The sequence below is a fragment of the Lynx canadensis genome, chromosome C1 (genome assembly GCF_007474595.2).
Source record: "Lynx canadensis isolate LIC74 chromosome C1, mLynCan4.pri.v2, whole genome shotgun sequence".
NCBI lineage: Eukaryota > Metazoa > Chordata > Mammalia > Carnivora > Felidae > Lynx > Lynx canadensis.
Window position 1 is genome coordinate 101,556,254 of NC_044310.1, and position 19,292 is coordinate 101,575,545.

At 42.6% G+C, this 19,292-nt stretch overlaps 1 protein-coding gene across 1 annotated transcript in view; it reads right to left on the minus strand.

Moving 5' to 3' along the window:
* Positions 1 to 2,677: 2,677 nt before the first annotated feature.
* Positions 2,678 to 19,292, minus strand: part of WARS2 (tryptophanyl tRNA synthetase 2, mitochondrial) — a 96,921-nt gene continuing 80,306 nt past the window's right edge. Inside the window, exons 4-6 of the mRNA XM_030325754.1 lie at positions 18,046 to 18,131; positions 5,917 to 6,035; positions 2,678 to 3,206 (exon numbers count right to left, since the gene is read on the minus strand). Coding sequence (XP_030181614.1) covers positions 2,758 to 3,206; positions 5,917 to 6,035; positions 18,046 to 18,131 — 654 coding nt within the window. The 3' untranslated portion in view covers positions 2,678 to 2,757. The remainder of the gene's footprint in view (positions 3,207 to 5,916; positions 6,036 to 18,045; positions 18,132 to 19,292) is intronic.

A 19,292-nucleotide genomic window follows, 5' to 3' on the forward strand; every position in this document is an offset into this window, starting at 1 on the left:
ATTATTTTCATAAATGTTTGTGAGGCACCTACAAAGGACAAGATACTCCCAATGTATTCCAAGCGACAGTCTGTCAAAGTGGGTTTGAAATGGGGTTTGTCAGTTGCCAGAGCTCCAGAACACCAAGTTACGTGGCCATGATTATTGCCGTCTGAAATACCTTTCATCATTTTAATTCTCCACAAAACATATGGAAAATGACAATTAAAATCACCTCCTGAGGTGAGCCACCGGTTAGACTTCCGATTCTTCATCTCTGTGAAAAGACTGTGCTGAGGCCTGCAAATGGTAGGTGGAAAGGATGTGAGAAGAGATATAGGTTCTTGTCTTGGCTCATTTTTCTACTTCCTGAGATCACTGGGCACATCTCTCAATCACTATGCGCGTGGATTTTGGACGTGATGAGCCCTCAGGTCACTTTCAAAGACAATAAGAGCAGAACACTCACCCTCACCCTCGCCTGTGAGGGCTTTGTTCTTTGGAAGTTATCAAAAGTCCCCTAGTTTTTCTCCTCAGAGGTTCTTTCCATGGTGCCTTTAGTTCTGTGGATGAAAGGTGTTGTAAGTGGGTTACACACACACACACAATTGGTTTGGTAGATACATCTTTAATTTTGTCATTTTCCAGTATTCATACCACGGTTCCTTTGAAAGGAAAAAAAAAAAAAAAACAAAGAAAAAGAGCTTTGGAGGAAATATGCCCAAAGAAGTTCTAGGACTATAGATACCCCTTCCAAGAAAAGATCCCAAAAAGGATTTGGACTTGGGGTGGATTCCAGGATGCAGTATCTTGTGTTTTTATATCTGTTCTTCTAAAAGGACCACTCTACTTTTTTCTCTTAAGAAACATGAGTAAGGCGGGTGCCTGGGTGGCTCAGTCAATTAAGCGTCTGACTCTTGATTTCGGCTCAGGTCACGATCTCATGGTTCATGAGTTCGAGCCCTGCATCAGGCTCCAGGCTGACAATGTGAAGCCTGCTTGGGATCCTCTCTCTCCCTCTCTCTTTGCCCCTCCCCTCACTCTGTCTCTCTCTGAAAATAAATAAATAAAACTTAAAAAAAATATGAGCACAAATTCTTTGCCTAACATACTAGTCTCTTATGTATAAAAGTGACCATTGTACCCACTGGCAAAAAATTTACATGCAATTTTTCTTACAAAATCAATCATTTTAACAGGTCCTGGTGTGGTAAGTCAGGATTGTCATTTCCATATTCAGAAAGTGCAGAGAAGCTAGGTTTTAGGGTGACTGGTTATGACTCAGAGAGGCTGAAGTAGAGGTGAGGTGAGAAGCTTCTGGTAACTGGGAAAATCTGATCTGGCAGGCCTCACTATTCTTGTAGTCTGGCAAAATATACTTTGAGGTGTCTCTGCATAAAACATAGGAGACAGGGCTTAGGACTTGCCTTGGGGATTTTGAGCAAATTTAAAGCAGGCGGCCATTGGTTGGGTTACCGATATAAACAGCCTCCATAGCTCAGGTCTTACATTTCGAGTAGTCACCTTCAAAATAAGAATGTTTGGAGTCTCATACGCGTGGCCTCTTTTGGTTCTGTGCTGATGAGAAAAGTACTACTCTTTAAGGAGTGAAGGCTTTTATCTTGCACTTGCTTCTTACTGAGTGATCTTGCACAAGCTAACCCTCACTGTCCTTGGGTGTAAAATGGCACTCCCCCTCATATACTTCCCAGAGGGGTGGTGATACTGAACTAGAGGTGAAGGCAAGGAAGCACGTAGTACAAAAAGAATCCAGGAACTTGCGTTCTTGCACTAGAAATAAATCAAGTTGAAATGCAACCTTCTCAGAAGATTGTATCATGCGTTTCTGAATTAAAACAAAACAAAACAAAACAACTTGTTAGGACAGTCAACGCGGTCTCATAGGGAGCAATTTAAGCAGCTTAAATACATTTAGGCAGGCACTATCTTAGTGACAAATGAATCATAATATATATCAACTGAGTTTTTATAAGATCTCAATACAAATTGGCCCAAATGGGATCCTAAGGATTCTAGACTCTATATACTACTTTTTAAAAGGTTTGGGACAGAGAGACACCTGGCTGGCTTAGTTCGGGGAGTGTGTGACTCTTGATCTCCAGGTGATGAGTTTGAGCCCCATGTTGGGCGCTGGGCATAGAGATTAATTAAACAATAACAACAACAACAACAATAACAACATTTCAAAGTGTTGGGACACATAAAGTGGAGCAAGCCTAGTAATATGTACTCTGGAGACACAAATGATACCTCCATTTGCCAAATTGCTGCTCAGCTCAATCACATTTGTGTACCTATTCAGGGTAAGGAATGTGCCTCAAATAATTGAGGGTTCAGATACTTATGCCTGCCTGCCTTCCTTCCTCCCTCCCTCCCTCTCTCCTTCCTCCCTCCCTACTTCCTTCCATCCCTTCCTCCTTCCTTCCCTCCCTTCCTCCTTCCTTCTCTCCCTTCCTCCTTCCTGCCCTCCCTCCTCCCTCCCTTCTTCCCTCCTTTCTCCCTTCCTCCCTCCTTCCCTCCTTCCTCCTTCCCTCCTTCTTCCCCCACTCCCTCCTTCCTTTAGCCACAGCATTTTGCTGATGATTTAGAATACTGCTCTATTTGAAGGCTACAAATCATTATTTATCAAATGAAGCAAATAATCATGGGTACCAAATTAAACATCCCCAAGCCACAATTTTTCGTTTGTGAGGAAAGCTGCCTTTATTGGAGTGCACAGACCACAAGGCATAAACGCCTTTCTGGGATTGAAGCTTCCTACAGAAACCCTACCAATTTCTTCACATCCTGGCACACGGGGTGTGCCAATTCTTTGGCTTTTGCTGACCCGACCTGTAAAACCTTCTCTAAGTGGCCCCTGTCCATCTTCAGTTTTTCAATTTCCCTCTTAATTGGCGCAAATTTCTCAATCACAGCGTCGGCCACCAGCAGCTTGTAGCGGGCCGTGTCCATGCCGGCGCCGCGGCGGAGCGCTTCCTCCACGGGGAGGCGGGTCACGGCCGCGTGGATGGCCACCAGGTTGGAGACCCCCGGCCGGCGGGCCGGCTCGTAGGTCACCTCCGACGTGAAGTCCGTCACAGCCTTGCGGAATTTCCGCACGATCTCCTCCGCGCTGTCCGTTATTCTGACGGTGGCCAGTTTATCAGGGTCCGATTTGGACATTTTGGCCGAAGGATCACGGAGGGATTTGACCTTCTTCATCGATGCTGGGGGAAAACGCCAACGCACACACACCGAAACCAAAACCAGAAGACAACACCAAAATCAGAAAACATCACCAGGAATGTCAGTGTCTAGATCTTAAAAGGTGCAGAGAATACCAAATGACGTTATTATTAGTAGTAGTAGTAGTATGGTTGACACACAGTCGTACACCAACTCTGTCGTACAACGTAGTGATTTGACAAATCCAGACATTATGCCATGTTCACCGCAAGTATAACTACCGCCTGTCCCCTCCAATGCTATTACCCCATCTACCCCATCTAACCCTCCAATGCTATTACCCCATTCCTTACGCTGTGCCTTTTGTTCCCCCGACTCCTTCATTCCATAACTACAAGCCTGTACCTCCCTCTCCCCTTCACCCCTTTGGCCCAAACCCCCTTCCCCTCAGGGAATCATCAGTTTGTTCTCTGTACTCACTCATAGGCCTGATTCTGCTTTTTGTTGACTCTTTTAAGATTCCACTTATGAGTGCAATCATGTGGTAGTTGTCTTCCTCAGTCTGACTTACTTCACTTAGCATAATACTGTCTAGGTCCACCCAGCCTGTCTCAAATGGCATGATCTCATCCTTCTTTATAGTCGAGCAGTACTCCATTGTGTATATATACACCACATCCCCCTTTTCCATCACCTGTTGACAGACACTTAGGTTGTTGCTTCCTTATCTTGGCTATAAATAAAATAATGCTGCGATAAACATAGGGGTGCATATATCTTTTTGAATCAGTGTTTTCCTTTTCTTTGGGTAAATACCCAACAGTAAAATTATCAGATCATACGGTAGTTCTATTTTTAATTTTTTGAGGAACCTCCACACTGTTTTCCACAGTGCCCGCACCAGTTTGCATCCCACCGATCGTGCATGAGGGTTCCTTTTTCTCCACATCCTCGCCAACACTTGTTATTTCTTGCCAAATGACTTTGTTATTTTTATCTGATTATACAAATACCAAATACTCATAGTGAAAAATTCAAGCCATTTATATAAGCATGAAAATAAAGATCACCTGTAATATGTAATAATACTGTTAACATTTTGTTGATCATATTTTCATGCATCTCTTAATGCATATATACTCATAAAATGTATAATTGTACACAAATGAAAATATATCAATCATACTTAGCTGTGCCTACCTTTTTAAAAAGTCTGATCTATTTCTTTCCTTCTCTCTTTCCCTATTAGCTAATCACTCTCTGCCCTTTACAACCACTGCCCTTCCTGCCCCCAACAAATTTTAACAATCTGTGGCAATGCTTTCATTTCTTTATCCACAGTTATATAAGTATATCCCAACGCATGTGCGTGCACGTGCGCGCGCGCGCGCGCGCGCGCACACACACACACACACACACAGAAGTGACTCACTTACTGCTCTGATAGAATCAAGATGTTAAGCTGTGCTTTATAAACCAGTGTTTTTAATAATTGCCTATTTTATGGCTATTACAGAAACATATCAAGTTGAAATAGGAAAAACAATAATAGGCAAAAGCATTAAAATATTACTTATTGCTAAAAGAAGGTTTCAGTGCATGGAAGGCCCGGTTTTTATTTGTGTGAACCGTTGCAATAGCTTAGAAATTTATACCTGCCTTTTGCTTCTGATCAGATACTGGGCCCACGTAAATGCAGTCAGTTTAATAAACGCTCAGTTTAATTGGGCTCAGTGATCTCAGCCCTTGCCACAAATCTGCATCGCTACTGAAATATTGATAGAGATTCACAGCTTCTTTCCTCGAGAAGATTCCAGACCAGTACTACCTCACAAGCTGCAGGTGCCGTGTCAGATCCACTGGGTGGACGGTACATTCTGTCGATGTCGTGCATTTAGGAAGGGAGAGTGTTGAGAACGATCAGTGCCCTCTTGTTTTATCTAGCTGATGACTCAGCAGTTCTCAGTCTTCTGACTGTTCTCTTGTGAGCAGGGAAGGCAAGGTCGACTGGCTTTGAAATCAGAAGAGTTTTCAGAACCTGGGGTCTGCTCCAGATTCTGTGTCTCCCTCTCTCTCTGCCCCTCCCCCGCTTGCACTCTGTCTCTCTCTCTCTCGAAAATAAATACACATTAAAAAAAAAAAAAAGAAATCAGAAGAGCTTTGCCACCAACTTGATATATGACTTGGATGCAAAATTAGCTTTGCCAACCATTAGTATCCCCATCCATAAACCAGGGAAGTATGTGTGTGCATATATATATGTAATTCATTATAAAGTATTAAATATATAAAATATTAATAACGATATATTAATAATACAATATTAACACATTGATTTATTAATATGTTTTCAATATACATATAAAATAATTTACCAAATATATATAATTGGTAAATTATATAATCCTTCTTAATAAAAATGATTATTTTCCATTTTAAGTCTTTCTCATACTCTGAAAATATTATATAATTTACCAAATATATATATATACGTATTATATAATTTAATGAATTTGATTATTTTTCATTTTTAGCCTTTCCCATACTTTTCAAACTTTTTTAGTTATTTTATCCAATAATCTAACAAGGTCTACCACAGTACAGAGAAAGATGGGGATTCTAGTTACAAATCCTGAAGCCTGTCCACAAGAAAGCCGAGTTTAGCCCCGGAGAAATCCCAAGCCTTGGTCCATTATCCAGTCCTGTCTTGGAAACATGGCCTGATTTAACAGTCATATGTGTGTTACTTACTTAGGATAGATTTGGGCACCGGGAAGAACTCCCCATACTTCTTGTTAAACCCTTGTGCTAGATCCTGAACTAGCTCCATGTGCTGGACTTGATCCTCCCCGACAGGAACGTGTGTGGACCTTTAATAAAAGACAGACAGAAACACTCAGCAAGGCTCCTGCTTATACTGAGATGATATTGCAAGCAGCTGCCTTTCCTGTGCCTATTTCACTGTTGGTGTTCAACAAATGTTCACCAACTACAGAGGGAATATTGAGGCCCAAGTCTTTATCTACGTATCAGACAAATGCCAAAGAGACATTTGTCAACTCTAGTTCTGTTTCTCCCATAGCAGAAGAATACAGCCATCAACACCAGTGTGACAGGATCTTGCTGGGAGGGAGGAATGGTATCTTAAATAGCATATGCTCTAAGCATAATTGTATTTTAAAACCACTCCTGTTCCCTCGCCCAGTCAGCACATATTACCCTAGCCCTGGCCAGATGCTTTTTACTCCAGAGCTTGCGCTCACACTTGAAAGCCGCTCCAATCCACTCTTCAAATCAAAGATGGCAGAAAGCTCTTCCGGCAAGGGTTTTTCCTCCCTGTCATACAGGGAGTAACTCAAGATCTTTTTGGAATATGCTCCTTCGTTTTTCAGTGAATTGCAATCACAGCACAATTAATATGCTGCAGGGAACTTGAAATAAATGAACAAATCTATCATTACAATGCAGACAGATCTTGAAAACAATGTTGAATGAAGAAACCAAGTCGCAGAAGACACGTAGAGTACACGGACGTGCAGATCTTAAAGTACTGTCTATTGTTTACAGCTGCATATGTAAGTAGGATGACACAAGGAAGCGGCCCCCACCCCTGCACAAAGCCATGACTGTAGCTGCCCCCAGAGGAGGAGGGAAGGGCAGTGGGTCTGGGGAAAAGCAAAAAGGAGACCTGAATTGTATCCTGCAATATTTTATTTTATTTTATTTTATTTTATTTTATTTTATTTTATTTTATTTTATTTTATTTTATTTTATTAAAAAATAGAGATGTGAGACAAAGATGTCAGAATATAGGAGCTTCACTAATGGTTATTTTAATCCCATATATAACATTTGCAGTGTTGGATCATGATGCAGCATGTCAAACAAGGGAACAATGAGCCATTACAGAGAAGTCTTGATGGGGAAAACTCTCTCCGGAAGCATTACTAGGGAAAGAGACAGGAGATTTTAAGTCTTTATTTATTTATTTATTTATTTATTTATTTATTTATTTATCTGTTTTTAAATGTTTACTTGTTTGAGAGAGAGACAGGAATTGAGCAGGGGAAGGGCAGAAAGAGAGGGAGACACAGAATCCGAAGCTGACTCCAGGCTCTGAGCTGCCTGCACAGAGCCCAACGCGCGGCTCGACCCCACGAACCGTAAGATCATGACCTGAGCTGAAGTGGGACGCTTAACTGACTAAGCCACCGAGGCACCCCATAGGAGATTTTAAGTCTTTAATGCTTGGCTGGGGAGTTTACGTTTGATAATATAGATAATAAAGTGCTGTTGTTTCTTGATCAAAACAGTTTCATGTTCTTCCTGTGAAAACAGCTGCCTGAAAGTGAATTTGGATATTTACACGATAATTGTACATTTTGAGTGGGAAAATAACAACTTTTTAAAACAGCCTCAGAAGAGGAAAACTATTCTATTTTGTTATAGAGAGGAAAATCTCCTATCCCTGTGGTTAAGCAGTGGTCCTTAAAAAACTGGCAGAGATCTTATGTTTCCCTTGTGAATTACTGCCCACAGGCTACTTACTGGTCTACTTCACAAAGCTGTCCAGAGCATGAGCAAACAAAGCGTACAGACTGGCTACTTTAATATAGTAAAACACTGGAGAACATTTTGAAAAAATCTGAAATATCCCTCATTTTGCAATCATTTTTATTTTTGCCAATTACTTTCTAGTCTTTGTTCTTGTCTCTATGGATGCATATTTTTACATAATTGCAGTATAATATGCATACCATCTTTCATGTTAACATAATGGGTATTTCCCATGTTTCTATGTGGTCTTCATTAATAAAATTTTTTAATAGCTGCATAAGAACATTCCTGTGCTAGGGCACCTGGGTGGCTCAGTCAGCTAAGCATCTGACTTTGGCCTAGGTCATGATCTCACAGATTGTGAGTTCCAGCCCCGTGTTGGGCTCTGTGCTGACAGCTCAGAGCCTGAAGCCTGCTTCGGATTGTGTCTCCCTCTCTCTTTGCCCCTCCCCTACTCGCACTCTTTCTCTCAACAATAAATAAACATTAAAAAAAAAAAAAAGACCATTCCTGTGCTATAGTTACAGAACCGTAAAGAATTTACATGATTTTGTAGCAGATTCTTTTGAATATTCATATAGTGGGAAATTTTGATTCGAGTGAAAAAAATAATCTTTTACAATAACCCAAAAGTCCTGTGGAGGTAAATCTGGTGAATGTATGTTTAGTACTTTCTGGTCAATAACAAGGTATGATTGTCAGCTAATGAAACTAATATTTGTTTCTGTCATAAAATAACGCAGAGTATATTTCCAAAATGAATGCTGATAAATGTTTTGAAGTTTAGAGTAAGTATAGGTTTGAAAGCAACTCTGACACTTCTTTTGCATGGAAGTAATATATTTTATTTATTTAAAAAAAATCTCTGAATATTAGTTGTTTTCATACAGCCCCTCAAATACCCATGCAGTTGCCCTGTGTGCATGTGTGCATGTTTGTGTGCATGTGTGTGTGTGTGGGTGGGGTGGGGTGGGAATGCAATATGGCCCTCAGAGCTCAGGCTCTGAGCTTCAAATCCTGACTCTGCCACTCTCGTTTTGTGTGACTTTGGGTAAATCATAGAATTCCTATCATAGGCAACTTTCTCACTATAAATGGGAGTAATAATATTTACCCCATACTATTGTGGAGGTGAAATGAGACAACGTGTGCTTAGTGGAGTTGCCTGAAGTCTGTAAGCCTTCAGACACCGGTAGCTATGTAGGGAATAATTCTAAAATGGTACTACACTGTATTTCAGAAGGATGCTCATGAACATCGCCTATGCAGCCAGAGGCTCGCCCGTGACCTGACTCTCATTCCAACTTCTCTCTAGCTTGGCCCCAAAGAGGGGACGTTTGTAAGGGGAAAAAAGCCCAGGGTCATCTGTTTGGCAAAGCGGATAATCAAGACCTGATGAATATTTATTTATGTATGTATAAATTTTCACAGGGGAGGAAAGAAGAAACAGAATCAACAGAGAGCAATGTGTGGCTTATTTCCTCTCCCTTTTGTCCCTTAAGTGTTGATATTTCTAAAAACATCATCTTGGCTCACAGGTTCTCTCTCATCACTAGAGAGCTCATCAGCTTTCCCCTGGGGATCTACACGTCCCTTCTCCTCTGATGATTCTGGGGCTATGCCTCTAGCTCTGCTGTGTCTCTGAAGGCTTAGGACTATATCTCTGCCTTCCTCCTAGACGTTGGCACTGACTATCCCACATTTACTCCCCAACTCAACATCGGAGAGCCAACATTGCAGGTCGGCACTATATTCCAAGAGAACCTATGTCAATTTCGTATTAAAATACCCATAAAGGCAAAGAAACTATAAATAACTTAAAACTAGCAGCAAGAGTTACACCTGAAGACGGAATTTGAGAAGACTTTTCATGAACTGTGAGGATCAACAGAAGCAGTGAAAAGAGCGACTGGTGGAGCTGGTGGCCATGTAGGGTCAGAGCGAGAGCCCCCATTGCCGGAAACCCATCCCCCGCGGGATGGGGGCAGACACCCCTCTGCTGCCGCCAGGGCGGCCCTTGTCTCATCAGCCTGACTCTTTAGACACTCAGTCACGACAAGAGGAAGTAACCAGACAAGCAGCGGAGGCGGCAGGAGCAGGTCAGGGTGCATTGTATCCTCGCAAGAATGGGACGAGAGCTCCGTGAGGGCAGGGCCTTGTTTGTCTTGGCCACTGCCGGACCCAGGACACAGAACACATCCCGGCCAGCGAAGGACGGCACTCAGGTTACAGGTGTTGAATGAAAAAGGGAAGTGCAGAAGGTGAGACACTGAAGCAGAAAGCGACATGGGAGCAGTGTAACCTGGTGAAGGCTCTTTTGCATGTAATGCCTCTGTTCAGAGAGTGAAAGAGCCAGACAGGTGGTAGGAGAAAGCTCTCTCTCGGGCCAGCGGTACCAACCTAGCTGACTGGCATGTGCAATCGGACACACTGTCCTGCCCTCCTGTTGAATTCTGGGCAGGGAATTCAACTAGCGGCCAGGGAGGCAGAAGATGGACACAAGGGCCTTTCGTAGACTGGCAGACGTTATTTGAAAGGTTCCCTTGTTCCAATATGGATTTAAAACACCCGGCCCATAAAATTCAGACAGACAGGTAAAAGAGCCCAATATGGGACCGTGAAAAGTACTGTGGAACAAGGGAAGGGGGACTTTACCCTTTAGATCCTGAGGAAGATCAGACATTTGAAAGCGAGCTTTTACAAGAAACAGATAGTTTTGCATTTTAAAGAACACTGCTTGGGACGCCTGGGTGGCGTTGCTTGGTTAAGGGTTCAACTCTGTATTTCAGCTCAAGTCATGATCTCAAGGTCCGTGAGATTGAGCCCCACGTCGGGCTCCATGGTAACAGTGTGGAGCCTGCTTGGGATTCTCTATCTCCCTCTCTCTTTACCCCTCCACCACTTATGTGCTCGCTCACTCTCTCTCAAAAATAAATAAATAAACATAAAAAAAAAAAAAAAGAAAACTGCTTGGTTCCCTCGATGGGATTCAAAAAGGCATCACTGCCACAAGATAAAAGCAGGACCACGAAACGGAGAACATAGGTGGTGACAGAAAACCGATCAAATGAAAAGAAGTGAATTCATGAAATAAAGAAAACCAAACACAAAACAGAAGAGTCAGGAGCAGTAAGGAGTGAAATCCCACGAACAGGTCGTATCAGTGACCTGGGTGAGCGTGTGAGGCTCTTCCAGAATTTGGGAATGTTCCTCCCTTAGCTGCCTCAGCCTGGCTCCTTTATTTCAGGTCTCAGCCTACATATCACCTCCTCAGAGAAGCCTTCCCCAACCATACTCTCCAATGTTGATTTCTCCCTCTTGTTCTTTTCCACATATCCTATTTATTTTCTTTATAGTATTAATCCTAATCTAATTATGTTCTTTCATTTGTTTATTTAATTGTATATTGTTTTCTCTCCGGCTGAAAAATAAGCTTTTAGAAAGCTTGTTTGTCTTCTTTTTGAATCTATTTCCAGTACCTACAGGAGTTGTCTGACATATTTGAGGAGCTCAACAAATATTTGTTAAGTAAGTAATGGCTTCTCGGCCTTTTGGTTAAGATCAAGTGACAATATTTGTTGAATAAATGAATGATGTTAAGAGGAGGGCACTGTGACCTATATAGATTTATACCAAGCGAAAAATCATAGTAAGATCGGTGCGTCATCAGTATAAGATAAGAGCACAGAGTCAGAAGTCAGACTATCTGAGTTCATATCCCAGCTCCACCAGCTACTAGGTGAGTTACCATAGCCAAGCTTCCTACTTTTCTGTAAATTGGGTGTCATAATGGTGCTTATTACCTCATAAGATTGTCTCAAGGATTAAAGGAGATAAGCAAGCATAATAATGGACAGTAGAGCTCAATAAACACTAGCTGTTGACATAATAGATATTCATTAATATCTGACATGATGAAGTATGAAATGGTAAAAGACTGATACTATCAGGGACCTTGATGAGAGGTACATTGTGACTTTTTTCAAGCCAGGATCACTTTCCTTTTTTGCCAGGTGATTTATACCACAAACATAAATACCAGCATATAATCCCAGAGACAGTCACAGACCTGGGCAGCGATCCTGATACATATAGAAAACAAACTTGATGGTTCACATATCTGATTAGGCAATCCCCAGGTATAAATAGCATGTTATAGGAATTCTGAGAACCCCTTTAATTTAAGCAAAAACAGAGACAGAATAACGAACGGACAGGCAAAGCACAGGGACCGTGACGATGGATCAGGAAGTGGTTTCTCTTTGTCTAAGGTCAGTAAATGAATTTAGGAAGTTCTACAAAATGGTTGCTTGGCTTTGTCCATTGTTCTCTTCCACACAGAAAGTCACTGGCTTCCTAAGTGGTAAAACCAAACATGTTCCTTTTTAGGTTTCCTTCCGTGCCCATAAGCCCGCATGCGCGCCTCTCGGAGGTAAACACACACAACACCCCCCTCCTACGTTTCTCTTCTTTGACTGGACTTTGGTTCTTCTGTCTTGTGATTCTAGTCAGGCTGACGCGCAGAGGTCACTTTGACTCCCCCAAACCAAATTAGCCAACAGGGCAGGTTAAAAAGCAATTACAGTAGCCCATAGGAAATCACAATGGACTGCAGCTAACATAGAAAAAGCAATTACCATAATCAATACACTTTAGGCACATCAAAATGAATATTTCCACATGTCAAAATGGTTCCAGATCCACAAAGCAACCAACCTAAACAGAAAACACATTTAGTTTTCATAATGACTCTGCATGCCTCTTGGCTTTCTGTGAGATCCATGACTCTTTTCTTACAATTCTGTGAGGTTGTGCTGTTTTGAAAAAAGGATTAAAAAGTTTTAATTTTTTTCACCTGGTCCTATTGCCCTGCTTGGCTTTTTCCTCTGATTTTAGTTTGTTTGTTTCTAGTCTTTTCTCCCTCTGCTCCTACTGCTCTCCTCACCTCCTATAATTTATCTTGGCCCTTACTTCTCATTCATTGGGTTCACACTTCACATTAATTCAGCCTGTCTTTGATTCTGCTCACTTATGGGCCTTATTCTCTTCATATTTTCAACCTCTGTCCTCATCATCAGATAATTTAGAGCTGCTCTTTTAAAATTTATGCCCTATATAATGATATCCATATTAATATGTCTTCTTTTTTTCCCAGTTTTTTTTCCCTTCTCTTCCTTCCTCCCTCCCTCCCTCCCTTCCTTCCGTCCTTCCTTCCTCTCTCTCTCTCTCTCTCTCTCTCTCTCTCTTTTTTTAACTCATCCTGGTTGTGCTTCCTTCGATACAACAGAAAACAAAAGCCTTTCAAAATTTTGATTGTTATAACTTCTGTCACATAATAATGTGTCTGATCTTCTTCTCTGGTGACTAACTCATGTTTTTTCCTTTTGTTCGGTTCCTAGTTGTATCCACATTTATTCGGGATCCACCCCACCCTCCAGCAAAATTAGTGTCCAGATGAATAATCATTGCCTACATATATCTGCTCACAGAATTTTGTCCTCCTCTCTTTCTTTCCTACTTTGGTTATGTTGGTGAGTTTTCAGTGATGTTGCCTCTAACCAGCCTGGGTGGGGTGGAGTTTGGTGCTGTTTTTCCTTTTGCAAAGGACGAATTCACCATCACTGGCTGCTTGTTGGATATACTGTAATGATGTCTAATTCAGGGATTCTTTCCCGACTTCGGGACTGTGATGTGCATGGCCTGGTGCTGGGTCTTGTGAGAGATACAATGAAGATTTTTACCTCTAGTGAAGTGGAGGAGAGAAAACACCATGTGAAGTTATAAATTCCTCTGGCTAGTCCACTTTCAGTATTCCCAGTCTCCATGGATGGCGACACCATCTATCCAGCCGCATGAGTCAGAAATGTGGGGTCACCGAGACCCCCTTCTCATACCCACCACTCCATTGGGAAGCTCTATCCCTCTTTCCTCCCCAAATCTCTTACATTTGCCTACTCTCTTCATCTTTACCGACACCATCACGGTCCAGACAGACTAGTGAAAGAGCCCCGAACAGACTGTCCCAGCCGCTCTTGGCCCCTGCAACTCACTCTCTGTACTTCCATCAGTTGACTTTTAAAAGTATACATCAGATCATCTCACGCTGTCCTGAAAATCACAAAGAGCTTCCTGTTGCTTTCAAGGAGAGTGTCCTGGGTTATCTGTTGACATCTCAGCCCCACCCTCTCCCTTCTAGGCAATTTCTCTATTTCCAGGGGCTAGCAGCCTGCACGCCACATTTCCAGGGGCTTCTGGTTTACCGCAGGCACTTGCCGCAGAGCTGGAAAGTGAAAGACCAAGAGGAGACACTACTGCTTGGCAGTTGTGGGTGAGGATGTGGCCGGCAGCTTTCAGGATGTCATACAAATTGGGGGCAGACCGGCCTCGTAGAGAAAGGATGTAGTTCAACAGCCAGAAGTCTCCAAAGCAGTTTCAGGAACTGATTATCTCCGCTGTCCTCAATGGCAGTGGTCGGATTCTGATTCTCAGACATTAGGGCTGACTACGCTCTTCTCTGGAATATTACCAAGGGTGACGTTTCTGACCAGTCATCAGACTCTGTATACTCTGTTCCTGGCGGGTCTTGGTTCTGTTGACTCACAGTTCCTGAGGCCTCTGTTTCCCCATTTTCCTATGTCGTGTCAGCTTTTGCTTTCACTATCTTCTTAGCCTCTTCCTGTATTTCTCTGTTTGCATTCTTGAGAGAGAGAAACCGATTGGCCCAGGTAACCACTGTCATCTCTATCCGAGCAGGCTTCGTGGCACCGCTCTAAAATTTCACTTCTTTATCTGTAAAACGGGGATAATATCACTTACCTACCTTACAGAGCTGTCCCAAACTCTGAATAGATGACAGGTGTGCTGTGGCTAGTACAGTGACTGCCAAATAATGCCCCCCTCATGTTGATTCCTTCTTTCCCTCTGCCTCACGTCCATGCATGGTGCCTCTCTCTGGGTTAGCAGCAGTACAAGTACTTAACATGTATTTGCTGTATGTTCATTACAACTGTGTGTGTGTGTGTGTGTGTGGAGAGAGAAAGAGAGAAAGTGAGAGAGAAACATTTACTCAACAGATAGCTAGTTATTTGAAATTGGATATTCAGAAAAATAATGCAGATGCAAAATAATACTATGAGCAAATGCTACTTTTGGGTATTTTGTCTCTCTTCAAATATCCACTATTTTTATATTTTTAATCTTTATTTTTGAGATGGAGAGAGAGAGAGAGAGACAGAATGCAAATAGGGGAGGAACAGAGAGAGAGAGAGAGAGAGAGAGAGAGGGAGGGAGACACCGAATCCGAAGCAGGCTCCAGGCTCCGAGCTGTCAGCACAGAGCCCGACGCGGGGCTCGAACTCATGAACCAAACCATGAGTTCATGACCTGAGCCGAAGTCGGACGCTCAACCGACTGAGCCACCCAGGTGCCCCTGGATCAGAAGTCAAAAAAGGAATATTTATAAATAGTATGATAACTTCTTTGCTTCCAGGGAGTGGGCTGGAGGGTAGCTGAGGCTAGAAAGATATTACTTATCCTTGGAAGCATTAACTAACTATGAGAACCTGCTAGTGTCAGGGCAAAGTGAGGCAGGAAGCTACTGAAAGTTCTTCAAGTATACCAGCCACATCTGAAATACTTATTGTTTTCTGTAAGCGAAGAAGACATCCACAAGCTTAGGCAGAATATGTGTCAGATTTGGGGACCTTGGGCTACTTTTGCCAATGTCAGCCTTTTAAAATGTTGCTTGTACTTTTAAAACGTGTGTAGTGAGCATATAGTAGGTGATGTCAACTCACACATAATTTGTTTAATAACCCCTGAGCTATGTCCCATTGGCCCACTTTATAGATGAAAGAAACTGCAGGATTTTATCATCCTGCCAATTGTCTTTTGGGCAACTGGTAAAAATAAATTTGTCATCACTTCAGTATATATGACCTTGTATTGTCCTAGTTACTTATGTGATGATCTTGCCCCCTAATATAACTGTTGACTCCTTAAGGAGGGTCAGCACAGGCCTCAGGAGGCCATAATCATGCTCCGATGCTTCCCTGTCCATTGACAGGCTGTGCAGCTTTGGATAAACTGCTCAACCTCACTGGGCTGTATCTGTAAAGCTAGGAAAATGAAAGAGAGCCCTGAAAAGTTCCCTCCCTCTCTGTGCTCCCTGGTATCACAAAGGAGGCAGTCACTTTTGTTCAAGTTTATTCTTTTTTCACAGCCCTGAGCTTAGAGGACTTTTACATTGTAGTTCTTGAACTGTTAAGGAAATCAACTGGCTCGATATCCTGGTGCCAAAAAATCTCAGCCTTTGCTTCTATACAGAAGACCCCCTGGGAAGTGAAATTTCACCATGAGTTTATAATCCTTAAAGACAATCATCACTAGTTATGACCAACTGACAGATCCCAGGCACAGCACTTCTTGGCCCATATTTCATGTTAATCCCTTAATAATCCTGTGCATAATAATCATGATTCCCATTTTACAGGTGAGAAAACATGCCACTTTGCCGGAAGATATGTTAGATCTTTATTAGACTTTCATTTTGCTACTCCTGGAGAAAAGTGTTCTGGATTTTCCAGGCTAAGTCAAAAGTTTACTATAAGTAGTAAATGCTGTTGGGAATCCAGCATTCAAGTTGATACAACAAACAACACACAATCCTTATGTGTACGTTTTAAATGGAGTTAAAGATAGCCTGCGTGTAGTAAGTAAACGACACTCCTTATCTGTAAAGCTAAGAGGCTGTTCTTCTGCTGTTTCCATCTTAATTGCACAAGGGCTCTGGGGTCATAGTACAAGGTACATATCCAATCATCTCCATGCTGTTATCATAATTACATGCAAAGAATTCTAGTTTTCCTAGGGAAGGATCAAGGCCGTAGAGGGGCGAAAAGATTCACGGAGTTTCTCTTTTTCGTCAGAAGTGTTCATAGTAGCAAGGCTTGGCTATGCGCGCGCTGATTGGGAAGTTTTCTCTCTAGAAGGCCAAATGGAGGGCTGAGGGAGGTGACTTGGGGATGGCAGGGAAGAACTGGGAGAGGGATGAGGTCAGAAGCTCTGGCCAGCAGTAAGAGAGGGCAGGCCTTGGCGGCCTCTGGTTGTAGGGTTTGAGGCCATAAAGGACAGCACTGGCTGACTGCAAGGACTGTGGGTCCAGGACAAGCAGAGGAACTCTACATCATGCTGAAAAACTTGCACAGGTGGCCATTCAAACTTAAATTAATTACACTGAAACACAATTTAAAATTCAGTTCCTCTGTCAACAGTCCATGCGGCTAGCCGCTAAGGTCTTGGAAAGCATGGGTTGACTGCCATAATTGCAGACAAGTTGTATTAAACTGCCTTGCTTGAGAGTCTAGATTGTAGAAGTCAACACTTAAAACCCCTGAAGTTTAATTATTACCAGGGAAGTAGATATTACAGAGTGGTTAAGAGCACAAAAACTCGGGGTGCCTGGGTGGCTCAGGGGTTTAGGCATTCGACTTCGGCTCAGGTCATGATCTCGCAGTTCGTGAGTTCGAACCCCGCTTTGAGCTCCATGCTGAGAGCCCGGAGCCTGGAGCCTGCTTTGGATCCTGTGTCTCCCTCTCTTTCTGCCCCTCCTCCATTCACAATCTGTCTCTCCTTCTATCTCTCAAAATACAAAGAAACATTGGGGCGCCTGGGTGGCTCAGTCGGTTGAGTCTTCGGTCCAACTTCAGCTCAGGTCATGATCTCACGGTTCAAGAGTTTGAGCCCCGTGTCTGTGCTGACAGCTCAGAGCCTGGAGCTTGCTTAGGACTCTGTGTCTCCCTCTTTCTGCCCCTTCCCTGCTTGCACTCTGTCTCTCAACAATAAATAAATGTTAAAAAAAAATTTTTTTTTTAAATATAAAGGAACATTAAAAAAATTAAAAAAAAAAAAGAGCACAAAAACTCTGCACTCAAACTTTCTACACTCAAGTCCTGGGTCCAAGCTTTGCTAGCTACATGATTTTGGACAAATCACTAACTTAATTTCCTCATCTGTGAAATGGGGATGATAGTCGTGCTATCTTTACAAGGTTTGGTGAAGATTCAGTGGGCTAATGCACATAAAGCACTTATGACAGTTTTGAACACGTAGCCAGTGCTATTTAGGTGTTAGCCCTTAACGTTACTCATTCCATATGGAAACATACTTCTATCATTTTGTATCTCCTACTGGGGAATAGATGCGAACTGATTCACACAATCCTTTCTATGTCCCCTTGCCCCACGAACCAAATCTTTTCGGGATCGGTTCACTCTCCTGTCAGCATGAGTACGTGTGAGACCGGAGGTAAGCTCTGCTCCTTACTTGTACAGCAGAATGTCAGCGGCCTGGAGCACTGGGTACGTGAGCAGGCCCGCGGTTCCGCCATGCTTCTGGGTGGCAGTCTTTGCCTGTGCGGTGAAGAGAGAGGAGAGAATGAAATCCGACATGCACCTAATTATATTGCTAAATAAAGAAATCTTTAAAGCACGCAAAAGGTAATCTGAAGCTACCAGGACTAGCATTATATCTCAGTTCCTTTTAGCAACACTAGCCATGGGGCTGGCTTGTCTTCATGCTGCAGGCTCAGGCAGGAATAAGGGACATCTACTTCACCACTGCCCCTCTAACGGGTCCTGCACGGCCACTATTTCTTATCCATTTAATTAAAACAAGCATATAAGAGTTTCTGGTTTTTGGGGAGCCCTGGGGGCTCAGACAGTTAAGTGTCTGGCTTCGGCTCAGGTCATGATCTCATGGTTCTGGGTTCGAGACCTGCGTCAGGCTCGCTGCTGTCAGCACAGAGCCCGCTTTGGATCCTCTGTCCCCCTCTTTCTCTGCCCCACTCCCCTGCTTGCACTCTCTGTCTCTCAAAAGTAAATTAAAACATTAAAAAATACATAAATAAAATGAAAAAAAAAGGGGGGTTTCTAGTTTCCAAATAAGATGAACTCCGTATTTCATAAGTAAGGTCAGAAAATATAATGAAATTAGATTCCTGCAAATTAATTAATTTGATAAGTTAACATCAAGCACCATATCGTGTCTGTGGAAACCTCCCAGAAAGTCTCACCCTGTGCTGTTGACCAAAATGTAAGGTCCCCCTTAAAATCACATTTAAAAAACCAAGCCAAGGGGCGCCTGGGTGGCTCAGTCGGTTAAGCGTCCGACTTCAGCTCAGGTCATGATCTCACCGTCTTTAAGTTTGAGCCCCGTGTCGGGCTCTGTGCTGACAGCTCAGAGCCTGGAGCCTGCTTTGGGCTCTGCGTCTCCTTCTCTCTCTGCCTCTCATGCTCTCTCTCTGTCTCTCTCAAAAATAAATAAACATTAAAAAAAAAATTCTTTAAAAAACCAAGCCAAACAACCAAAAACAAAAAGTTGTGGCATTTAAAAAACGAAACTAAGAGAAAATTTTAATCTAATCAATTGTGAATCTGTCTTGATCTGTAGGCACTGAAAACTAGAGGGCATAAAGTGATTCCAGTGTACAAGACAGACTGTATAGACGAAAAGTATTTCCTTAATGGGGAAGCTGATAGTAACACCAGAAGAGATACGACAAGTATTTAATT